Source organism: Patella vulgata, chromosome 4 (assembly GCF_932274485.2).
Source record: "Patella vulgata chromosome 4, xgPatVulg1.2, whole genome shotgun sequence".
In the NCBI taxonomy this organism is placed as follows: Eukaryota; Metazoa; Mollusca; class Gastropoda; family Patellidae; genus Patella; species Patella vulgata.
Window position 1 is genome coordinate 43,154,867 of NC_065882.2, and position 21,960 is coordinate 43,176,826.

At 36.3% G+C, this 21,960-nt stretch overlaps 1 protein-coding gene across 1 annotated transcript; it reads left to right on the forward strand.

Moving 5' to 3' along the window:
• Window positions 1-576: 576 nt before the first annotated feature.
• Window positions 577-21,882, forward strand: LOC126818151 (sushi domain-containing protein 2). Its single transcript, XM_050545371.2, has 19 exons — window positions 577-799; window positions 3,602-3,726; window positions 4,279-4,436; window positions 4,633-4,819; window positions 5,097-5,195; window positions 9,437-9,617; window positions 10,081-10,326; window positions 10,710-10,876; window positions 12,304-12,476; window positions 13,460-13,741; window positions 14,990-15,261; window positions 15,514-15,636; window positions 15,815-15,997; window positions 16,753-16,892; window positions 17,413-17,542; window positions 18,321-18,569; window positions 19,103-19,291; window positions 20,013-20,051; window positions 20,337-21,882. The coding sequence occupies exons 1-19, from the start codon at window positions 733-735 to the stop codon at window positions 20,405-20,407; spliced, it is 3,081 nt and encodes a 1,026-aa protein (XP_050401328.1). The 5' UTR covers window positions 577-732; the 3' UTR covers window positions 20,408-21,882.
• Window positions 21,883-21,960: the final 78 nt, after the last annotated feature.

The following is a 21,960-nucleotide window of genomic DNA, read 5'->3' on the forward strand; positions in this document are numbered from 1 at the left end:
TAAATATTCTTCATAGTAATTATTAACTTGGGCCTTTTCTCAAAAACTTAAATATTATGCATTATGTAAGATTTAGATAAAGGGCTAACTATTCTTGCTATAATAGTTTAACATAGATAATGAAAAATGAATTGGATTTATATAAAGGGCTGATCATTCTTACTTAAATAGTCTCGATTGGCAAGTACTATTGCTACGACAATAAATGAAGTCCCGATTATCCATTTGAACGTTAAACGATTATATGGCGCGAATTAACTAATCCATTTAATATCTCAGCCATCCGATGGTCTAGAGACAAAGTTATAGGCTAGTCATGTGAATACAGGTCTATGTAATAATTTATATAACAGATGAGGCCATAAAAATGACCTACACTAGGCAGATTTAGCTCTTACATAATGTATCTTTATTGTAACTCATATTTAAAACACCGTGACATGGATGACAGCTCTTGACACTGATTGATAGATGCATCTGAAGTTTTGAATTATTTTTTTTTAATGAAAAATGACAACAATCTATAGTCAACAAACTATCCTTTATGCAAGGTATTCAAATCGCGTGTGAGTCGCTTTATATGAGACCGGTTTTACAGAACGACACCTACAGGATTAAATATAACACGAAGAGATTTTTAATACGATATTTGACTAGCATTATGTTCAGTATCTGATATATTTAAAACGTTAATTTCAGTACGATCTAACTAGCCTTGTCGTTAACACAGATATGGGGGCCAAGGAGTGCCACCTATTCTGGATAATATGTGTAATTGGATTGTCACTCATTGCAACAGGTAATTTTATCTTTTTTAATTAAAAAGAACAATTATTTTCAGTAATATTCAAGAAGTTATTAAATTGATTTCACAATTGTATTCGCGCCTAAATTAAATATCAACAAGTTTGTTACCAGTTGCATTTAGTGATATACCCTGTGCATTGGGGTCACATTTGGGTGGTTATAGGTTACGCAACAGAAGCTATCGCTTTGTTATGCTGGGGAGTTTTGTTTCGGAAAAAAAAAGAATGAAGGGGCGGAATACCCCGAGGAATTGTGTTGTCCCGTACCTCCTACAACGCCCGCCCATTTGATCATCGGATGATCGCGATTTTCAGTGGATTGAAACAAGATCGTCTTTTAATAATTTAACTAAAAAATGCATAATCGAGACTTTGTTTATTATCGTAACAACGGTAGCAATGACAATGGAGACTCCGATATTCTCCCAACAGCCATAACTTCCCTCATAATGCAATATTTTGACTGAGATTTTCAATATTTTAATTTTTCATTATCTATTTGGGATCACGTGGCTAAGTGGGTAAGACGCTGGCTCGCTAGCCCGGAGGTCGGTTGTTCGATCCCTGCATTGGCCGAGAAAGTTCATTCAGATTTCCCTGCGTGGTTTCCCCTTGTCTGTGATGCAGGATGGAGGGCCCGACGAGGACAGCTGTCTAGTCGTTCGGATGGGACGAAAAACCGCGGTCCCGTGTACACATTGGCGTGCACGTAAAAGATCCCTTGGCAGTTGGAATTCGATATAAGAGTAGGCCGTAGCGCCGCTGCCCGGGAAAAATTCCCCTCGTAGCACACTGTATGGCTTATGCCCGTCTTCATTAGCCCAGGTTAGGAGCAGAACAGTAGGACGTTGAACCCCATTTCATTTCATTTCATTTCATTATCTATTTTTAAACTGGTGTAGCGGCAACTGTCAGTACTGTATTTAACGCATCTTTAAGTATGTATGTGAAACCCGTCAAAAACTACACCCTATAAAACATCTGTGATATTTTTTAAGCGCGAGTATTTCATGATGCATAGAGATGTTTATGTATTACCACCCCGTCACAGACGACTACATACTGTCGTGTAGTTTCGGGTGATATCTTCTTGGGAACTACTAGATAGTACAATTCATATACTTTAAAGTCATAACGATATTACATAACCTTTGTGGCTAACGGTTATCAACCTCCAGCCAAAGCCGGATGATAGCGGGACGCACTGCACTGTAAGATCTCCACATCAACGCTAATTGATTCTGATATACAGTCCATAAACTATAACAAATACTTGTAGTCCGAGTACTAAAAGAACTCAGATCTTATACTTTACGAAAAAGATACATGATTATTATATCTACAATGCTCATGCAGTGTTAACATGTGCTCGGCTTCAAAGCCTTGTTGATGCAGGACGGAGGGCCTGACAAGGACAGCTGTCTAGTCGTTCGGATGGGTCGAAAAACTGAGGTCCCGTGTACACATTGGCGTGCACGTAAAAGATCCCTTGGCAGTTGGAATTCGATATAAGAGTAGGCCGTAGCGCCGCTGCTTGGGCAAAATTTCCCTCATAGTCCACTTTATGGCGTATGCCCGTCTCCATTACCCCGTTTATATTAGGAGCAGCACAGTAGGACGTTAAACCCCATTTCATTTCATTTCATTTCAAAGCATTTTGAGATAAACTATCTTACAAAAATCCTACATGCTGTCTGGGCAAAACTTCAGCGCTTAAACACCACTTATGCATTGAACGCGTCAAAGGAGTAACTTCAATATTTGGAACATTAATTATTCAATTTGAACAACTTCAGCATAATAAGGACGACCCACGAGCCAGTGGCCCTGGTATATTTAGTTTCAATGGGTGCCTTGCCCAAACTTTTGTCAGCAGACCATCCACCTTCTCGATCTTAATCCAACCCAATCTCCAAGTACAGGGACATTAATGAAAATCTCGAAATGAGCTAATTGACGAGTCTCTAAAGCTTTACTTTAACTCACCATTAAATGTAAACACGGTTTTAAGATATAAATATAAGTAGGATAAACATATCATATTACCATCGGTGTGGAGTATGAATATAAACGGACATGATAATCTGTATAATATTTATAAAAAGCTCGGGTTTAAATAATAGTGTACAGCTATCCTTTTTTCATTATTACATACAAACTAGAACATAATGTACTGTCATTAAATAAAATCAGATTTTCCGGCGTGATCCCCCTTGTCAGTGATGCAGGAAGGAGGGCCTGACAAGGACAGTTGTCTAGTCGTTCGGATGGGACGAAAAACCGAGGTCCCGTGTACACATTGGCGTGCACGTAAAAGATCCCTTGACAGCTGGAATTCGATATAAGAGTTGGCCGTAGTGCCGCTGTCCGGGCAAAATTTCCCATATAGCACACTGTATGGCGTATGCCCGTCTTCATTAGCCCAGTTCGGAGCAGAACAGTAGGACGTTAAACACCATTTCATTTCATTTCATTAAATAAAATACCGACTGTTCTATATTGCAATACCTGCGGGTACAACACAAATGTGTTGGCTGTCATTGTACAAGCCATAGGGCTGCAGCCTAAATAAAGTAAGGTTGAGAGAAAGGGAGGAATACCAATTTTATAAAAAGAATAACTGGTTTTAATTTTTTGAACGTTCGAAGACAGATAAACAAAAATTATCTGACAAAATATAATTATTGTAATAATTTTTGTAATTTACACATATTTCATTATGCAGAAAAATGTACTCACATAATACAACAACAGAAATACTGCTGATGATGTTAAAATTGTAATTGTATTTTTAGATGGTAAGCTGTATAAATACGGTATAGAGGCTGGGGATACTCAGATTACTTCTTTTCAGCTGCCATCCACCTTAGATCTGATTCCCTCTATCCAGTATCTCGGTAAAAGCTACAATAGAATTTATGTAAGTTATGCCAACTGTTTTCTCAAACACCACATATATAAGCAACTCATAGTCTAATCTACATAACACCAAATTTATAAGGATATTCATGGATCCGCGGTGGCTCAGTTAATTAAAGTGCTGGCCCACTAACATGGAGGTATCGGACTCAATCCCGGTTTGGGTCGAAAAATTTCCTCTGGATTCTCAGGTGTAGTGTCCCCTTGTTAGTTGGGGGGCCTGACAGGAAACAATGTTTAGTTGTTCGGGTGACACGAATACGTAAAAGTATCCTGACAGTTTGAATTCGAAATTAGAGCAGGGTGGCTATATGCTGTCTTGGCGAAATCTCCCTCATAGCACCATGCATGGTGTATGCCCGTTGATTCAGACACGTAGGGCGTTAAATCTCATTTGATTTTACACTATATGCATGACTAGTAAGCCACATTTGTATTTTAATAGCATTTTAATAGTAGTTAGGGCGCGGTTAATAAAAAAACATGAAAATTTGAAAACAGCAAAAGATCATTGAAATAATTTAAAGGCAAATTATAATCCAATCTTACACAGATATCAGAGTATGGAGTTGTTGGTTTCCACCCAGAAATCTCTTTTTTAACACAAGAATGGCGCAGCAACCCCGAGGAAGGGAATTATCCATTTGTGGCACCCTATTATTTTGAAACAGCAAGAAAGACTGCCAACGTTCCTGGAAAGATTTTTTATAGGTAAGAACTAAGAGTATGCAATGTAAGTACTTCTTCTGGCGGATATGAATAAAGAGACACTCTTGTTGCGTTGTTTTCGATTTTATTTCATGTGGCCATTGCATTCCAGAGATAAAGACGTTTTATGAATCAGCTATTTAATCTATACCAGACTATGATTAGTATAGTGTAAGTTACCCATAATATAATATTTCAGAAATATAACCGGCAATGGTTCTACTCTACATGATTTAGGAGAATACCTGAAAACCGCTGTAGTAGGTGTCGCTGTCAAAGGTTTTACGCCTGATTTGGCTGTTATAGTCACGTGGGAAAACGTCACAGATAAACAGTCATCAACCAATGACTGTCTAGATGAAGATAATAATAATATTTGTGACAAGGTATATACAAATTATCTAAAACATTAGATGATTGCTTGAGCTAGCATAGTAACATATTCTATTATTACACTTTACTCCTAGGATGATTTTCTATATAATTATCGCAATTGCTGGATTGGGAGATAAATTACGCTTTACCACGTGACAGATCCAAATGGTTTTAGCAAAAATCCTAAATATGTTTATGTTTAAAATATAATGAAACATTTGATATGTAATAATATATTCTATTTTTATATTTATAATATATAGCTGAATCGGTATTATCTCATTTCAGACTAATACATTTCAACTAGTTCTAGTTGCCGGTCAACAACAAACCTTTCTAATCTTTAATTACCATAAAATGGAAGTTCCCGTTAGAGAATTCTACCAGGTAAATGCATACGTCCCATCACCTTCAACCTAATGAAATCCAGGCTGAAGTTCTTTTCAATGGTTTTCTTTTTATAAATTGTAGCAATGTGGCATCTTTAAGCCAGGTTTGCATTTTATTGAGTCTATTGTGGATGCTAATTCCAGCGATATTTAATTGATTATAGATGTTAGGGATTTAAGTTTAGTAGTCCCGTGCTAATGCTACTCTCTACATTCGAGTGAAATAAAAACCATCAGAAAGCAAGAAATAAAATACGCATGTCTATGAGTGAAATATAAGAAGTTCACGTAAACAAAACAACAATAGTCGTGAGTCGAGATGCCCTAAACCCGGATTCAAAATGACCTGTAATGTTTCAGAAGAGATATTAAGTACGATATCAATACTATATTATGCTTTTTGTGTGTTACACATTATTTATTTTTATTTCCAACCTGTTTATGCGAATAAAATCAAAAAGGAATGACATATTCCCTGTTGAATATGTTCACAATTAGACGGTCATCAAAACTGGTCATATTTCAGAAGCAGGCACGACTTCTTCTTTTAAACGCAGGGCCGGCGGAAGCAATTCTTGATGGGGGGGGGGGCTACCATCGTAGGTCCTTAGTCGAGGGTCTAGGGGCCGTAAGGGCCCGGAAGCTCTCCGGGGTCTAGATCGCCGGAGACGCTTTCTGAGCGATTTCTATCTTATGAAGTGAATTTTTTTATTTCTTTTCTACCTCCCTTACCATGATCTATGGTGGTTTAATCCCTGCGATACTGAACTTGACATATATATACATAATAATACCAAGGTTGTGAACACTCTAGAGGTCACGGGTTTTATCCGATTTTGATGAAACTTACAATGTATGTTTATTGCCGAAAGATCTCGGTTTCTTTCGATATTGGCGCATGTGGGACCGTCACTTCCTGGATTGTGGCCCCTGATTGTACGAACAATCACATTTTAGTTTGTGGACCTTGTAGAAGTAACAGTTTTCATTTGATTGTAAAAGCCGTTCAATTATATCAGGACACATTTTTTATCCGATCTATCTCCCAAAGGTCTAGGTTCCTTTCGAAACTGGAATGTATCAACTCTGATTGGTACGAAAATCAGGTTTTTAGCTTATGAACACTCTAGAGGTCACAATTTTCATCAAATTTTGATGAAACTTGAAATGTATGTTTGGTTCCTTTCCATATTCGTGCATATCGAATGGTAACTTCCCGGATTATAGCCCCTGATTGTACGAAAAATCGCGTTTTTAGCTTGTGGTTCCCCTAGAGGTTACAAATTTTATCTGATTTAAAAGGCGTTCGAATATATCACGGTTACACCATAATTACGGTTGAGTTCGCATTTCCTGATAATCGGACCGAATTGCCCGATCTCCCATAAAAGCATGTAATACACAGGTTAGATTTTAAGGCCACCTGCAGATATCACGAGATGTAAGCAGGGCTAGCGCCAACCCTAATCCAATATCTAGCCCTTACACTAACCCACGATCCTTGGCAACAATCACGTGCCCTAATCCTGTTTACAACTCGTGGCCTTGACGAAATCTGCCGGTGGCTATAATGTTTAGATCTGACCGTAATACCCAGGTTGTAGACCATCCAGCGGTTCGAAATTTTTTATCCAATTTTGATGAAACTTAAAATATATATTTATATCCGAAACATCTGGATTCCTTTCGATTTTGGCGCGTATTGGACCGTAACGAAATATCACGTTTTTAGATTATGGGCCCTCTAGAAGTCACAATTTGTATCTTGTTTTCAAAACTGTTCAAATATACCACCGTTACACCATAATTATTTCCTCAAAATCGGACCGAAACCTCCCGTCAAGTAGCCACTCTCCTTTACGAAAATAGTATAATAAAAGCATGTTATACCCAGGTTGTGGACCATCTAGAGGTCACAATTTTATGCGATTTAGATTAAATTTAAAACGAGTATCACTACTTCTTGGGTGAGTTCAATTTTCTTAAGCATCTGCCCCTGCCTTTGACACAAATTGTGAATTATGAATGAAGTTTGTGGTCATTTCACGATGAAACTTAAACTATGTGTTAAAGATCAAAAGTTCTTGGATGAATTCGACTTTAGTAGCATCAGACCTTACATTCTAGAGCTATAGTCCCTGCTTTTCACGCAAAATTTGAAATATGTACGGACTTTAAAGCCCTGGGGGGGGGGGGGCTAACATTGTTGTCCAAATCTGATGAAACTTAAATATTTTAGGGATCAAAAGATCTTGAATGAGAGCATAACCCCTATTGATTTCACCTCTACCCCATCCATTTCTTGCAAAATGTGGGCATATCTTGCATGGCAACCGCTTGTTTTAACTGGTCATTACTGATGGCAGTGAATTATTTGATGGATAAGGGGCACAAGGAAAGAGTATAAATAAAACTCTATCCCGTCGTTTTTCTAATTACCTAATATGTCATAGACACAATGGACGTGAGATGGACTTGAAATAAAGATCGGCTGTTAAGTTATCTAATCGCGACCCTCGCAACCATGGATCGGTATAAAGCATTGCAGGATTTTCTTCTTCGGAAAGTCTACGATCTAGAAGTCTCACTTCTACTCACTTCTATGTTAAAATCAAGCCTCTTTGTTTTTACTAGATTAGTTACTTGCGTGTAATAACTTGGAGAAAAGAGTACTTGCGGCCAAATTATTGGGGGGGGGGGGGGGGGGCTTTCCCCTAGCCCCCTACTCTGCCGGGCCTGCGGGTATGCTAACAAATATATTGTTTAACTTTAGCTGTAGAAAAAGCAGAACGCCAACGCGCTCCTTGCCAGCCCCCCTCCCCCACCTCCGTCCTGCACCACTGACAAGAGGAAATCACGCGGAGAATTATTGACATGAAAATCCCATAATCAACTCTCTAGGCCACCGGAAAGGCTTTGATATCGAATGGATTAGAACCATTCGCCATTTAGTAATTTAAAGACAAAATGATAATCGAGACTATGTTTATCATCGTAGCAATGGTACTTGTCAATCGAGACTAGCATGTCAAACTTTCAAGCGCCGATTTCTCATTATCAATTATTGAACTATTATAGCACGAACGGCCAACTTTTAAGTACAATTAGTCCTAGTTGAGACACCGTAGCAACCATATACGGCATAAACGCATTCAATTAATTGTATGGGTGTACATAACTTTAATCGTGTCCGCCTGTCATCTTTGGAGCGCTGTTTTCCTAAACAACAAAACATTACATAAATTGTCGCTGTAGTTGTCTAGGTCAACTGATTATTCAATATATATTCTAATTATAAAAAAAAACATAATCAAAACCATTGAGTGATATATTATTTTTTATAAATTGAAATGGTAAAAACTTGTTAAAATCATATATATGTATATATATGTATTTATTTATTTGAATTTATAAGATATGTAACTAACACTCTTCAATAGTTTTATCAATTGAAATATTTAAAAGGTAACAATAGATAAATATGTTCTAGTTTTGTGTCAAATCAAATTAACACCATTCAATAGTTTTATCAATTGAAATGTTTATAAAGGTAACAATAAATAAATCTGTTCCGATTTTGTGTTAAATCAAAGCGCCTGCATGCTAGAATAAAGGTTTAATATTTCGCTTAAGCGTACTATTTTATTACCATTTAAAGTTTACATTGGTTTAGATAGTTTTACACAACTATCTTTATGGGTTTTAGAGAAATAAAGTACTAATAATTCTGCTATCTTTTTTTTTGTGCATTCTTTTTAGGGTTTCACACTGCGTAGCTTGTGTGAAACACTATTGTTTTTGTTCGGATTATTATTCTTATTATTCTTTTTTTTTTCCATTTTAATCATATCTCAGAAACTACTTGTCGGATTGGTCCAATTTCTTCGGTTTTGCTGGGGAAGTGGGTGTGACTTAAAGCTATTTCGAACGTTCTGTGACGATCCGAAATGTCCGAAATCACCGAAGTTGTCGTTTTTTAAAATAATAACGTAATATTAACAACAATCGATGGATTTTAACGTTTGATAGATTTTGACATAGCCAGAGACATGGCACATAGCTACGGTTCTTTAGATTTTTGAATTTTGACGAATCTTCGGAAATATTAGGCGCCAAATTTTGAAAACTTAAATTTTGACAAAAAACTTTTTTATTAATGAATATTATTAAAATAAAAATAGTAAAGAACACGCCCGCTGATGGACCCAATCTCTTTTTTTTTGTCTTAACCTGATTTAGGCTGGGATGAATGGAGGTTTAAACGTTGGATGGAAAGATGTTTATTGTGAATCAAACTGCATCAGCACCCCAGATTTCTCAATGTTTCCAGATATAATGGCCAGTGACATCAAAGGAAGATTTATCTATAAGGTTTCTGATGACGTCATTATTAGGGGTGGCTGTTTGCCTTCCGATGATGGTAAGCGATGTTAGTTATTTAGAAGATAGATATATATATATATATAACTTTGGAAGTTTAGTATAACCGTTCACCAATAATTTAAAGGCCCATTGCACACCAACCAATATTTATCGTATTCCCACACGTACAATTTATTCACTATAAGATTACATTATTCTAGTCACAAAATAGGCATGAAACATTATTTCTTTTCTCGAAAAAGCGGCTAAAGTCGCGGATTTGTCCTCGGCAAACTCAAATTTGGGATTATATCTAAGTTAGGGAGAATAAAAATTTGAACTATGGGCCTTTTTGTTTTAATGCGGTTTTTTTTAAAAAAATAAACAAAAACAAAACCCCAAAATAAGATTAAAACAAAAGGAGCCCCTAAAACTACAGTTTTACAGTCCATGAATCGCAATTGCTTTGTATTATTATTTTTGTTTCACAAAATAGTGATGTTAATAATTATGTTTTCCAGGACAGTTAGAAGTTTCTCCGCAATATGTCAGCGCGTTTGGTGGCCACATTGTAGATGTGTCAGGAGTATGCGTCACCAATACGTCCAAGGTAACATGTAAATTTGGTGCCGTTGATCCGGTAGAAGCTGTTTATGCAAGTTCCATGTTTGTAAGATGTCTAACACCTAGATTAACGGCTAGGGACTTGGTGACATTAATGATTACGGTCGATGATTCAACAGTATTACGCAAAGATATACATGCCGGTAAGTCCAATCAGAAAGGCTCGGCACAAGTTCTATAAAAGCCGTTTAACCGCTCCGGCGTTGGTCTTAAATGTGCATTGCCATGTTTGATGCTATTTGACTAAAGATTTCGAGCTTATCTCGATGACCTGTAAATTTCGTTTCTATGGGCTAAATAATTAATAATATGTGCATACTTAAAACTGATTCAGACAAATATTGCTGGATAATCGAAGATATGTTCGTTTTCTTCCCGTAGACAAATTTTGAATCTAAAAGGTGAAAGAGTTGGTTAACTCGATTATGCCAATATTGTAAATGGCGATGTTTCCTTTTAATAGACATCTGAAAACTCTTATAACAATCTTTGTGTATTTATCTTATAAAAATATTTTTTCCTACAGTACTACCTTTCCAATCAACTCAGTTGGACCATATTGTCTTATCACCTGGTTGGGATAAAACTGATGTACAGAAATTAAACCTTACCTGGGATTATAAAGTTTTCTCTGAGAACCCGGCAGCAACTGTTGATATACTGCTCATTGGTTACAGAGAAACGGAGACGCAGGTAGTGTAACACCACATTGATTGGTTTTTAGGACGACCCATCAATTCGGTTGTAGATCTATGTCACCAACGTTATCGAAAGAGTCCATATTATTTGTTTTTCATTTTTCACTTACTAAAACGAAATCCTAAATTATTAACAAAAGGACATAACGTTATCGAAAGAGTCCATATTATTTGTTTTTCATTTTTCGCTTACTAAAACGAAATCCTAAATTATTAACAAAAGGACATAAAAGTGACTAAGAAACTATTCTAAAGCTTAACTGTGTCTCAAAGTTTAAAAGTCGTCCTCTCAAATCAGCATTAAGGTTGGTTCAGTGAGTAGGACGGTGGCCCACTAGCTTGGAGGTCCCGTGTTCGGTCCCTGCGTTGGCCGAGAGTTAATCGGGATTTTCTAGCGTGGTGCCCCCTTGTCAGTGGTTTAGAACGGAGGCCTGAAGAGACAACGTGTTGTCGTTTGGGTGGGACGAAAAACCGTGGTCCTGCCTACACATTGGCCTTCGCGTAAAAACATCATACGAGTAGGGCATAGCGCCGCTGTCCGGGCAACGATACACTATGGTCTTGAGGACCAAAGTACTACATTCGCGGAGAAAGTTCATCAGGATTTTCGACGTGGTTTCCCCTTGTCAATAGTGTAGGACGCAGGGCCTGAAAAGGACAGCTGTCTAGTCGTTCGCATGGGACCAACAACCGATTTGGCAGTTGTAATTCGATATAAGAGTAGGTCATAGTGCCGTTGCCCGTGCAAAATTACCCTCATTGCACACTAAATAACGTATACCGGTCTTCACTAGCTCTACTGAAGCAGAGCAGTAGGACCTTAAACCCCATTTCATTTCATATCAAATTAGGATTAAAAACAGTAGGCTAGTTTGAAAGGGTTAGTTCCCTTTTATCCAGCCCTGTGCACAACGACTGGGTTAAATCATTTGAAGCGATTAAAGATTCTGTCCGTCATGTTTTCTAGTAGTATGACTTACTAGTCTCTAACTTTCAAAGCTTTTTGTTGGCCACTTGTCTTCTCCAAATTGTTACCACAGATCAGCTTTATGAAATTGATATATTTGTTTGTCGCTTATTAAACTGCTCAGCCATCATATTTAGGACCAGCACTCATTTAATGTAATATAATAAGGCATTTATATAGTTCGTTGAATGCAAAGACATACAGTGGCTCGAACTTTATAACCATGAAAACAGACATAATGGTAATATCTTGAGAAAAATGCAAATTGATATACACTTATGTCAAAAATGATAATGGTTTGTACTTGCCGGTGCAATATTAGGTACAAATCGCGTAATTATAGGACTTTATACATATAAATTATGTGTACTGTTTTATAATGCAAAACCACTTAATTGTTGTTCGATCAATTTTAGTTTCAGAATTATCATTACAGCTATATCTTCTCTTTTCAGATGATTTTTAAAATCTTGGCTACTCTCGGAGCAAATGTTAAAATTTCTGACGGTGGTTTCGAATTTAACACATCTGACCACCGTTGTTCTGTAGAGGATTGTAAATTATTTGAACAGGGAATGGTAGAAGTACGATTAAACATTAAACACTGGAACCCCGCAACCAAATATGGGTAAGATTTTACCTAAACTGTATATCATGCACTTTATGGCGCCAGGTGTTTCCTAAAGTCACGGTACTGTTCTGGGGACTATAAGAACAGTTTACCTAGTGCCGGTTTTTACCGATAGAATATTACATTTAAGCTGAACGGTAGAATGAAGGAAGTAGAAGTTTCTTCCAGATATTATCGCTCCCCTTTCTTTTGGGCTCTAGATTGTATTGTTTTATACCACTTCAGGGCGATGTTTATCATCGTAATGAATAGCTTGGATATTTTAGAACGGCAATAAGATTAAGGTGATGTATATACATATAATTAAATATTCAATGTTCAGTATATCTATCTAAGAATGACATTTATGTTATTTTATAATGGTACACTATCTTGAAATGGTTTATATTATATCATTTGGAGTTGGAGAACGAAAACGAAAAAAAAATATGCCTGCCCTTTGAGGAACACGAGACATAAAATCTGTTCAGAGCTACAACCCCCTTTGCTTCTACCAGCTTTTAATGTCATTCTATACTTTAATTTCAATTTCGAGTTAATCAGTTATTTTATTCATGGATGTAGTACCAGAGGCGCTTTACGAATATCTCCGAAATAATTTGAATGAAAAGTGATTAAAATCTATATTATAGCCAATATAGTAACGAAATTCCCTTAACACTGATATTTTCATCTATTCCTTTTCGATTTCCAACTGTCAAGGGTTTTATTTTCGTGCATATACGGGTGGCCGAGTTATCCGACAGACACAATATACATGTCAGTCCCACTAAGTAATAAAGATAGTTCTCCTCGACCCAAATTCGAACTTCGAACTTGCATAGTCATTTCACGAAGTCCTGTTCCCTGACTACTAGAACACCAAGGCCCGCATATACAATGGTAACCTGTGTACGAATAAGGTCCCGATTCATGTAATGATAAAAACAAATATTTAGTCAAAGTCGTGGTTGTCAAATCTTTATTTTTTTTGTTGGTAGATTTGTCGGCTCTGGGGTATTTCCTATAGGATGGCATGTCGTCGAATATATGAAATCAACACACGGTCCCGACTGGTCTAAAGTTTTATGTACGAACTGGTATGATAGGGATCGCCAGGAAATGGCCTGGTTAGAAGAGTTGCTGGATTGCCCCTGTACTCTGGATCAAGCTTTAACAGATTTTGGAAGATGGCTAACTGATGGCGGATGTAATATATATAATGGAAGTGTCTGTACTTACCATATTGGTGCCGTTCATTGTGTTCGATCTTTCAGACCAAGGTAAATTATCTTTTACATAATATGGATAATTCTAAATTCGCATGGGCATAGTTTCCAGTGCATATAAAATATGTCAAAGAAATTATTCCGCTAGGATCACGTTTAGACAAAAATCATTTTCAAAGATTGATTTAGCATAGAAAATTTACCGACTGTTTAGAATTAGATGAGCATATAGTTCATCTATTATGACGATTAAATTGATTGGATTTGGCCAAAGATTTTGCTGTTGAAATGTATTAATTTTATTTATGTCAAAAGCTATCAAAAATATTACTTCGTTACTTGGTTACATCACATGGCCACCAATTTCTGATAGGATTCGAATTGTATACGGGTACTTGGTCGGTGATCGTGGCTATATTAAAGATAGGTTCCCAGAAAAGTATTTATCGGGAGGTTATTTCCATGAAAAGTATGGCAATTGGTATATCTGGGAAGTAGAGATATCCAATCTTATTAGAAAAATACTGGATTCCCTGAAAAACACCCATGGAGCCGTATACAGGACAAAAATGTCAGGGTTCCCCTAATCTACAGCCCGACGATTAGGAATATCTGCACGCGTGACGTCATGTTGATAAACTTTATGAAGAGTTAGACGTACAACACTTTCTGAGATAAAAATCACAGAAAATGACGCGGGCAGTGGATAATCAGAGAATTTAATTAGGATTCGATATTTGTAATAAATAGTCAGCGATTAAAGACAACACCATCTTGTGTATGCAACGAATTCTGCTCCGACTTCGCACCCGTAAGTCAAGTGACACAAACATGACCTCTTGACAATTACAATGTTTTGAGAAGGATTTGAAGCAAATTTATGATAAATTAATTAGTTTGAATATGTTTTTAAGCCAAATATATCACCAAATCTCCCGTTTGTACACGGAAATGTATCTTTAATCAGCATTTAAAATCAAAATTATCGCTGGTGCACGATTTGGCTTAGTATTTCTGCGTAATACACAAGGGGTTCATTAATCGCCTTTAACAATCACGTATCTCTTTTTTAAAAAAATGTTAGGATTCTTCTTGAAAAAACAAATAAATGATATGTAATATAAACATGACCTTTAAAATGGTTACAAATAATCTTTGATGTGGATTCGGAAATTTTGAACGATGAATTACACTATCGAATCTCATTATCTCGACTTCTTAAACTCGAGGACCATATGGTATATCTCGAGGAAATCTGTTGATCCCCGTCAAATTATTTGTATTAACTTTCTATTTTCACAGCAAGTCCGGAGCTGGTAATCAGTGTTGCTATGGACCAGATGGTAATGTCAGATATGCTGCGGATTCCTTCCAGGGATCAACTCCGGATCGAGGTCATGACTGGGGAGCACCACCTTACAATAAACCTGGTTATGTACCGTCTTTATCTCACTGGAAACATGATGTTGTTACTTTTTATTATTGTTGTTTATGGGTTGATTATAAATATTGTGATAATTATATGGACCAAAGAGCCACCAGGGATTGTAAAAATTATCAACCCCCCAAAACAGGTAGATAAGTAGGTTTTTTTTTTATTGAAGAACAATGATTATTTGAAATATTTCTCAGTTTTTGGGATATTTTATTCATTTACTCCTATTTTATTTTAAACAGTGGAAGATATAAATATATAGAACTCGAATATATTATATGAATTTAATGCATTTTTGTCAATAAATGTGACACATGTTTCAAGGGCAGTGTAGCGAGAGATGACTCATCTCCGAAAATGCAAGTATTTTTCAGTTTCTTTCAAATTTCAGCTATTATTTATGGTGACCCACATGTGAGAACATTTGCCAACTTCCCATATGTAGTAGTTGGCAGGGGAGACTACTGGTTAACAAAAACTGCCGACTTTCAGTTGCAGGGAAGATTCGATCAAAGTAAGTTACACTTTAGCTCAATTATTATTCGGATTTTTGGGGTTTAATGCGCGCAATGTCATGGAATTCATTATACATTAAAACCTTACAGATACATGTACTATGCAATCCACCCATTTGTAATCTAACCCCACCCTTCCAATATCATTAAGTGTTATTTAGTGTTCTATGATTTCAGTCAACAGAACATTGGTTTCTACAACAGCTTTGGTAGGAGTTGTGTTACAAGGTACGGGCAGTTCTAAAGTTGAAATACAGCTTGCCCCATCTACTTATACCAGTCCACGGGTACTGACAATATTAGTAGATCAACAGATTACATGGTTTAATACGCTAGAGAGAAGCAGACAAGATTTAAAAGGTAAAATAACGAATCCTACTGCTTTTCCAATGATTTGAAATAATTCGGGTTATTCCTTTGACTTTGTGGAATTATAGAGTGTTCATGCATGTAAGCCAAGAAACCCATAATGTCAGATATACTGTTATACGCAGTGTTTGTTTTCATGAGACGCTGAATCCTATTGATTTTCAATAACTTCCGATAATTACTGTCGAGGTCATCACTTTGAAAACACACGTGGAAGCTCTAATATGTATCAGTTATCACCTGTTTTTGACCATGAAACTTAATGATTTTTAATGATTTCTGATAAAACGAATAGCTATAGATATGGCAATCTTTATGGACTTTATGGTGTTGTGGGTGTGAGTTTCATTGCCTATCTTTACAAACGGTATCTAGCTCTTGTCCCCTCGCCATTAGTGGCTACGATGTATGTGTGGTTAGAAAACTTGACGGCAACCAGTTGCCTCGGGTTCGAATCCCGATTTGGACCAAGAATTGGTGTTGTGGGTTTCATTGCCTATCTTTACAAACGGTATATAGCTCTTGCCCCCTTGGCATTAGTGGCCGCAGATTATGTGTGGTTAGAAAACTGGACGACAACCAGTTGTCTTGGGTTAGAATCATTTTCGGTTCAAGGGTTCTGTCTGTGGGGCTAACATGGTAATGAGCGTAAAGCTGTCGACCGAGAAACCTAACCCATTCTAACCTTTCCATCATATTAACTGGATTTGATTGATTGATCTGTAGTTTAACAAAATCATTTTCAGGATTAACTATAATAAACTATGAATCACGGGCAGGTAAACACGACAATTTTACTATAATAATGACGAATGGTATTGGTGTACAGGTTGTAGCTGTAAATAATCTACTACACGCAACAGTTGTTGTACCACAAGCCTACAAGGTTAGTCCATTTTATACAATTGGAATTGAGTCGTAAGTAAATTCAGTACATTATTGACGCTTACAACACTTTGTATTATAGCAATAATCCTTTGTATATTATACACTTTGTATATTTTATCCGTTGTATATTACAATCTTTGTATATTATACTTTTTTTGTCGATTGCTGCATGTAATGTCGACATTGGTTCTAAAGGGAGCAGTACCATATTTCACAAGTGGCTCGATTGCTTGATTATGTAAAACAAATACCACCATGCAAAAAAAACCATAGCTTTTTAGCGTGTGAAAAGCTTCCAACGCAAAATGTTGAGTCGTTCGGAATTGATCGCCAAAATTGCTTAACCGATATAGTAACCAATGAGTTGTGGCTTATTGTTTTCGTTTATTCAGTGACACGATGAAGGAGCGTCTTTTAAGTACGCCAACAATCCCACATGGCATCGAATCTTTATATTTCTCCGAACACATACATCTGAGTGGACTTTTTAATGCCGGTATCTTTTTTTTTTGCCACAGAACCAAACAGAAGGATTACTTGGGACATGGTCAGATATAGAAATGGATGGTGTGAGAAACAGGAATGGGCAACTAATACCGATACAGACGTCGTCAACCAAACATATCTATGAAAATTTAATTACGTCTTGTAAGAATATTTGTTTTTATTCACATCATGTATACCCTTAAGAAAGTTTAAATGATCCTCTTTTAAGAATAGTTTGGTGTGGTATCTGTTGTGTGCAACCCAAAGACATTGGGAATCAAATTAATAGAGGTCTTACCCAAACCTACATTTTTTAAATTATGCTCCCATTTACAATTACCAAGATCGAGTGCGGGAACTCCTCGTCAGTGTGCCAACGCCTTATTTGCTGAGCCACACGCCCACATGTTTTCGCCACCACTATCCGCCCATATTTCAGTGTATCCACATTACTTGAAAACATTTGACTGGCTAAACCCGGGTTGTTCGAGAATCCCTACCGAAATTCAGAGTCGCTCAATGTTTCTCAGAGTTACTGATCCTGTCGGCGTAAACTTATAAACGCTCTACAGGTAAAATTATTTTATTCAACTTATGGGATTGTTAAGCTAATTCTTAAGAGGATTCGTGTCGAAATCCAGGGTCGTACAATAAGTTTTCGCATGGTTAACGTCCCTGTTCTGTGGCATTGTTTGGCGACGATTGATCGACGTATTCATCAGGAGGAGCCCTATCGAATTTCAGACTTGTCAATCAAATTTATTGTCGCCGAAAACTTTAAAGTTACCCTTCCAATCTGGAGGTGCCCCGCTGAATACTTTAACGTCACCCTTCCAGTGCTGGTGGTGGGTGTATGCCTAGATACACTATGTAAATCAGTTGTGACTCCAGTTTCAATCATGAATAGTTTATATGGTTGGAATTATTTTCTTACATTTAGGGTCAGTCAACGCTACAGAACGTCTTTTTCAATACCCAGCTATGGAAAATACGGGCTTTGCTCCTTTATTTTTATTTCCGCCACTTCCTATCAGCATAACCTTAGATGAAATCAACGAATTGTGCGGTTCAGAGATGTCTAACTCTTCATGTCACTATGACTACATAGCTACTGGTAGTTCAGATATTGCCAATGCCACGTTGCAGGCAGAAACTTGGTTTAAAACAGTTCAAGGCTTTCAAGTACCAGGTAATGTTAATATATATCGTGTATTATATCTAACCCCTTCCCGTCTATGGCGATTATGAGGGCTAATAAGGGTTAAAGCGATAAGATCCTGCTTTTTTGTCACCCTTTTCCTAACCTATATATTGACTGAAAGGGTTGTTATTTATCTTCCAACTTTGTACAGCTTGTGTCAGATACATTATCATCTATTGTAATGATTTAAGAAAAATTAAAAAATATCGATACTAGCTGTAGGTTTATTGATTTGTACGCTGGACACAATTCTTTGAAAAAAATAATTACTAACTGCCACTGAAATAATTTAGATAAATATGTTGCAGAAATTTTGGAGAGATACATGATTCACCTTTAAAACAGTGTATAATTTAAGATAAAATACCCCAGAACTGCAGAAACTATCAAAATAAAAAGCAGATTGAAAAAAATATTTTAGATTTAAATGTCAAATGTTTTAATTGACTGAAGTATTAATATAAACAAGCAAGGCTGATGCAATTGAGTATTATTAGCCCGGTATGTCTTTTTTTTGCTAGTGGAAACTTGTGGTTTACTGGATGTACCAAGAAGTATCAAGAATAATTATAACTATGGTATTGGTAGTAAAATAAATATAGATGGTTGTAGAAAGGGCTACTTAACAGGGGAGGCCACTTCATACACATGTACTAGGAAAGGAAACAACACTAATGTTTGGGAACCAGAAATAAGCGCCGTGTGTAAAGGTAAACTATGGATTTTGAAATCAACATCCAAATTATCTCTCCTCTTTTGGAGTTATCGTACACGGGACAGGGTATGCTTACTCTTTTTAGGCCACCTGATGCTACTGGCTACTGGCAGAACTATGATATTTTGGTATTCAAAACATCTCTTATGCGCATATTGATTGGCTTTGCTCTTGATCTTCAGGGGCGTGTTAATTTTGATAAAAATTCGAACCATCTTTGTTGGGCCGTTTAAGAAACTGTGCATTAGTAAGCAATTCAAGTTTCCTGTTGTCAGCTAAATTGTAAATATTTGAGCATCTTATTTTGACAATTCCTTTGATGCATCCATCGGTTTTGTAGCTAAAGGGAGCAAACGAATTTTGAACGTTTGTTTTGTTTACATTTTTCAAAATTATAGCCAATATATGAGCATATTGACATGAATTATACATGCATACACGCATGGCAAAACACAGTTTGGTTTACTGAATCAAAGATAATTATAAATTGTATCACGTGACAAAGGGTGTCATTTTACTTGAATATGTCCCTCCCGTCAAATTTTTATACCACATTCTCTATGATAAATAGACATGAAGTACTTCACATATACACCCCACCCCAAGTAAAGGACATCAAACGTGGCTAAATTAGCTAATGGGTTTGATTTGGATAATTGTTATCTTTTTTTTACATTTTGTATATATGATTAGTTTATAATCCCGTCTTATTTCAGCACCAACACAACCACCGCCTTGTCCAGGTGGACCTACAGGTACGATACATATTTTATCATAGGACTCGACTTTAAATTGTTACAGCTTTGGTTTAATTAATCTTGCTTAATGGAGTTGAATGTGTTACAAATAAACGAACCGAATCGTCTGAAATATGATGAGCTCTGCTAAAACTGTAATATATTTGCATGGTTAAAATTGTCTGGAGTAGAAATTGGACATGCATGAGGAATAGCTACGTTTCTGTCATAAATTTCTGTATATTATTTTTTTTTTATTAATATGAAAATACTAAACTAGTTATTTCATATATTGTATTTCAGGTGCTGGATCTTCACCGAAAATTACCAGTCTTTTAGCCATTTTTATTTCCATATGCTATTTAGTTTTATAAAACCTCACATTATGTTATATTTTCGGTATTAGTGTTTCTATTAGTAGTATTAGATTAGATTATTAAAGCATTTTCAGTTTTATTAGATTAGATTATTAAAACACTTTTAGTTGTATTGTATTAGATTATTAAAACATATTAATTTTGTATTGTATTAGATTATTAACGCATTTTCAGTTGTATTGCATTTGATTAATAATGCATTTTCAGTTGTATTAGATTGGATTATTAAAGCATTTTCAGTTCTTTTAGATTATTAATGCATTTTCAGTTGTATCAGATTATATTATTAAGCATTTCAGTTGTATTAGATTGGATTATAAAAGCATTTTCAGTTGTATTGTATTAGATTATTAACGCATTTTCAGTTGTATTACATTAGATTGTTAACGCATCTTAAGTCAGAACATTATGTGAAATGAAATGGGTTTTACCGTCCTACCTTTCTGCACCAACCGTGATAACGTCAAGCAGTGTGCTATGAGAATGACCCCAGGAAAAGTTCATATTAAGTCCTTTTTGATAATATTAACCAATAATTTATCTACGTTTTGTAGAAAATGTATAAATAATTCTACGTTTAGTGTACGTTAAAAGAAGAGCAGGCTAGATGATTGACATATAGTTAAAACGTTAAATATATGTACCATTTTAATGTAAAGACTGTTGTTATAAGCCCATCTGACTATAAAAAGATCGACCAACCTATTTCTACTTACGGACCCCTTTGGACAATTTACATATCTCCGAAGATCCCGCATCTTCATTTACTTAGTTCAGCCAGATTTCCCATGTTAGGGGTGTTAGAACTTTAAACATAAATCTAAAACGGACCATCTTTATCTGAAAAATGAAAAAATGACAAAAATGTGCATGAAACAATATGTAATATTATGCACTCTTGTTGGTCCATAATTCACATAAATATTACAATGTATAGGGGGGGGGATACAAGATCCCCAAAAGGGGTGGCGGGTATGCAACCAATGTTTGCTGAGGTTACCGAGGAAACAAAATACCAAGGGAACAGTTTATGACATTCTTATTTAAGTTTCATAATGGTCACACAGATTTTCTGACGTTGAAAGACATCCGATCGGAGCGAGTTAATTAAATTTATTCTAACTCTTTGACGCTTGATACATATAAATATACTTCACTTTTTTATACACACATATTTTCATGTGGCCGTATTATGTCGTCGTACCGGTACGTCCGTCCAGACGTCTGTATGCCTTGACGTACGTTCACATGTTTTGTGAACACTCTGAGAGGAGGTAACGGACCGTAACTTCTTGGGCTTTTGCCCCTGATTATACGAAAATCCCCTACATAGCACGTGGGCCCGCTAGAGGACACAATTTGCATTCGATTTTGATTTATTAGCGTTGAAATATATGTGAATTACACAAAAATTTGTTTATTACACAAAAATCGCGGATGAGATCAATGATGGTGGCAATCGCTAAATTCCCCTCCCCCTTTCCCGCCCCCACCCGACCAAACCCCCACTTGAAACACTTCACACAAATAGTGGCAAAGCATATATATGG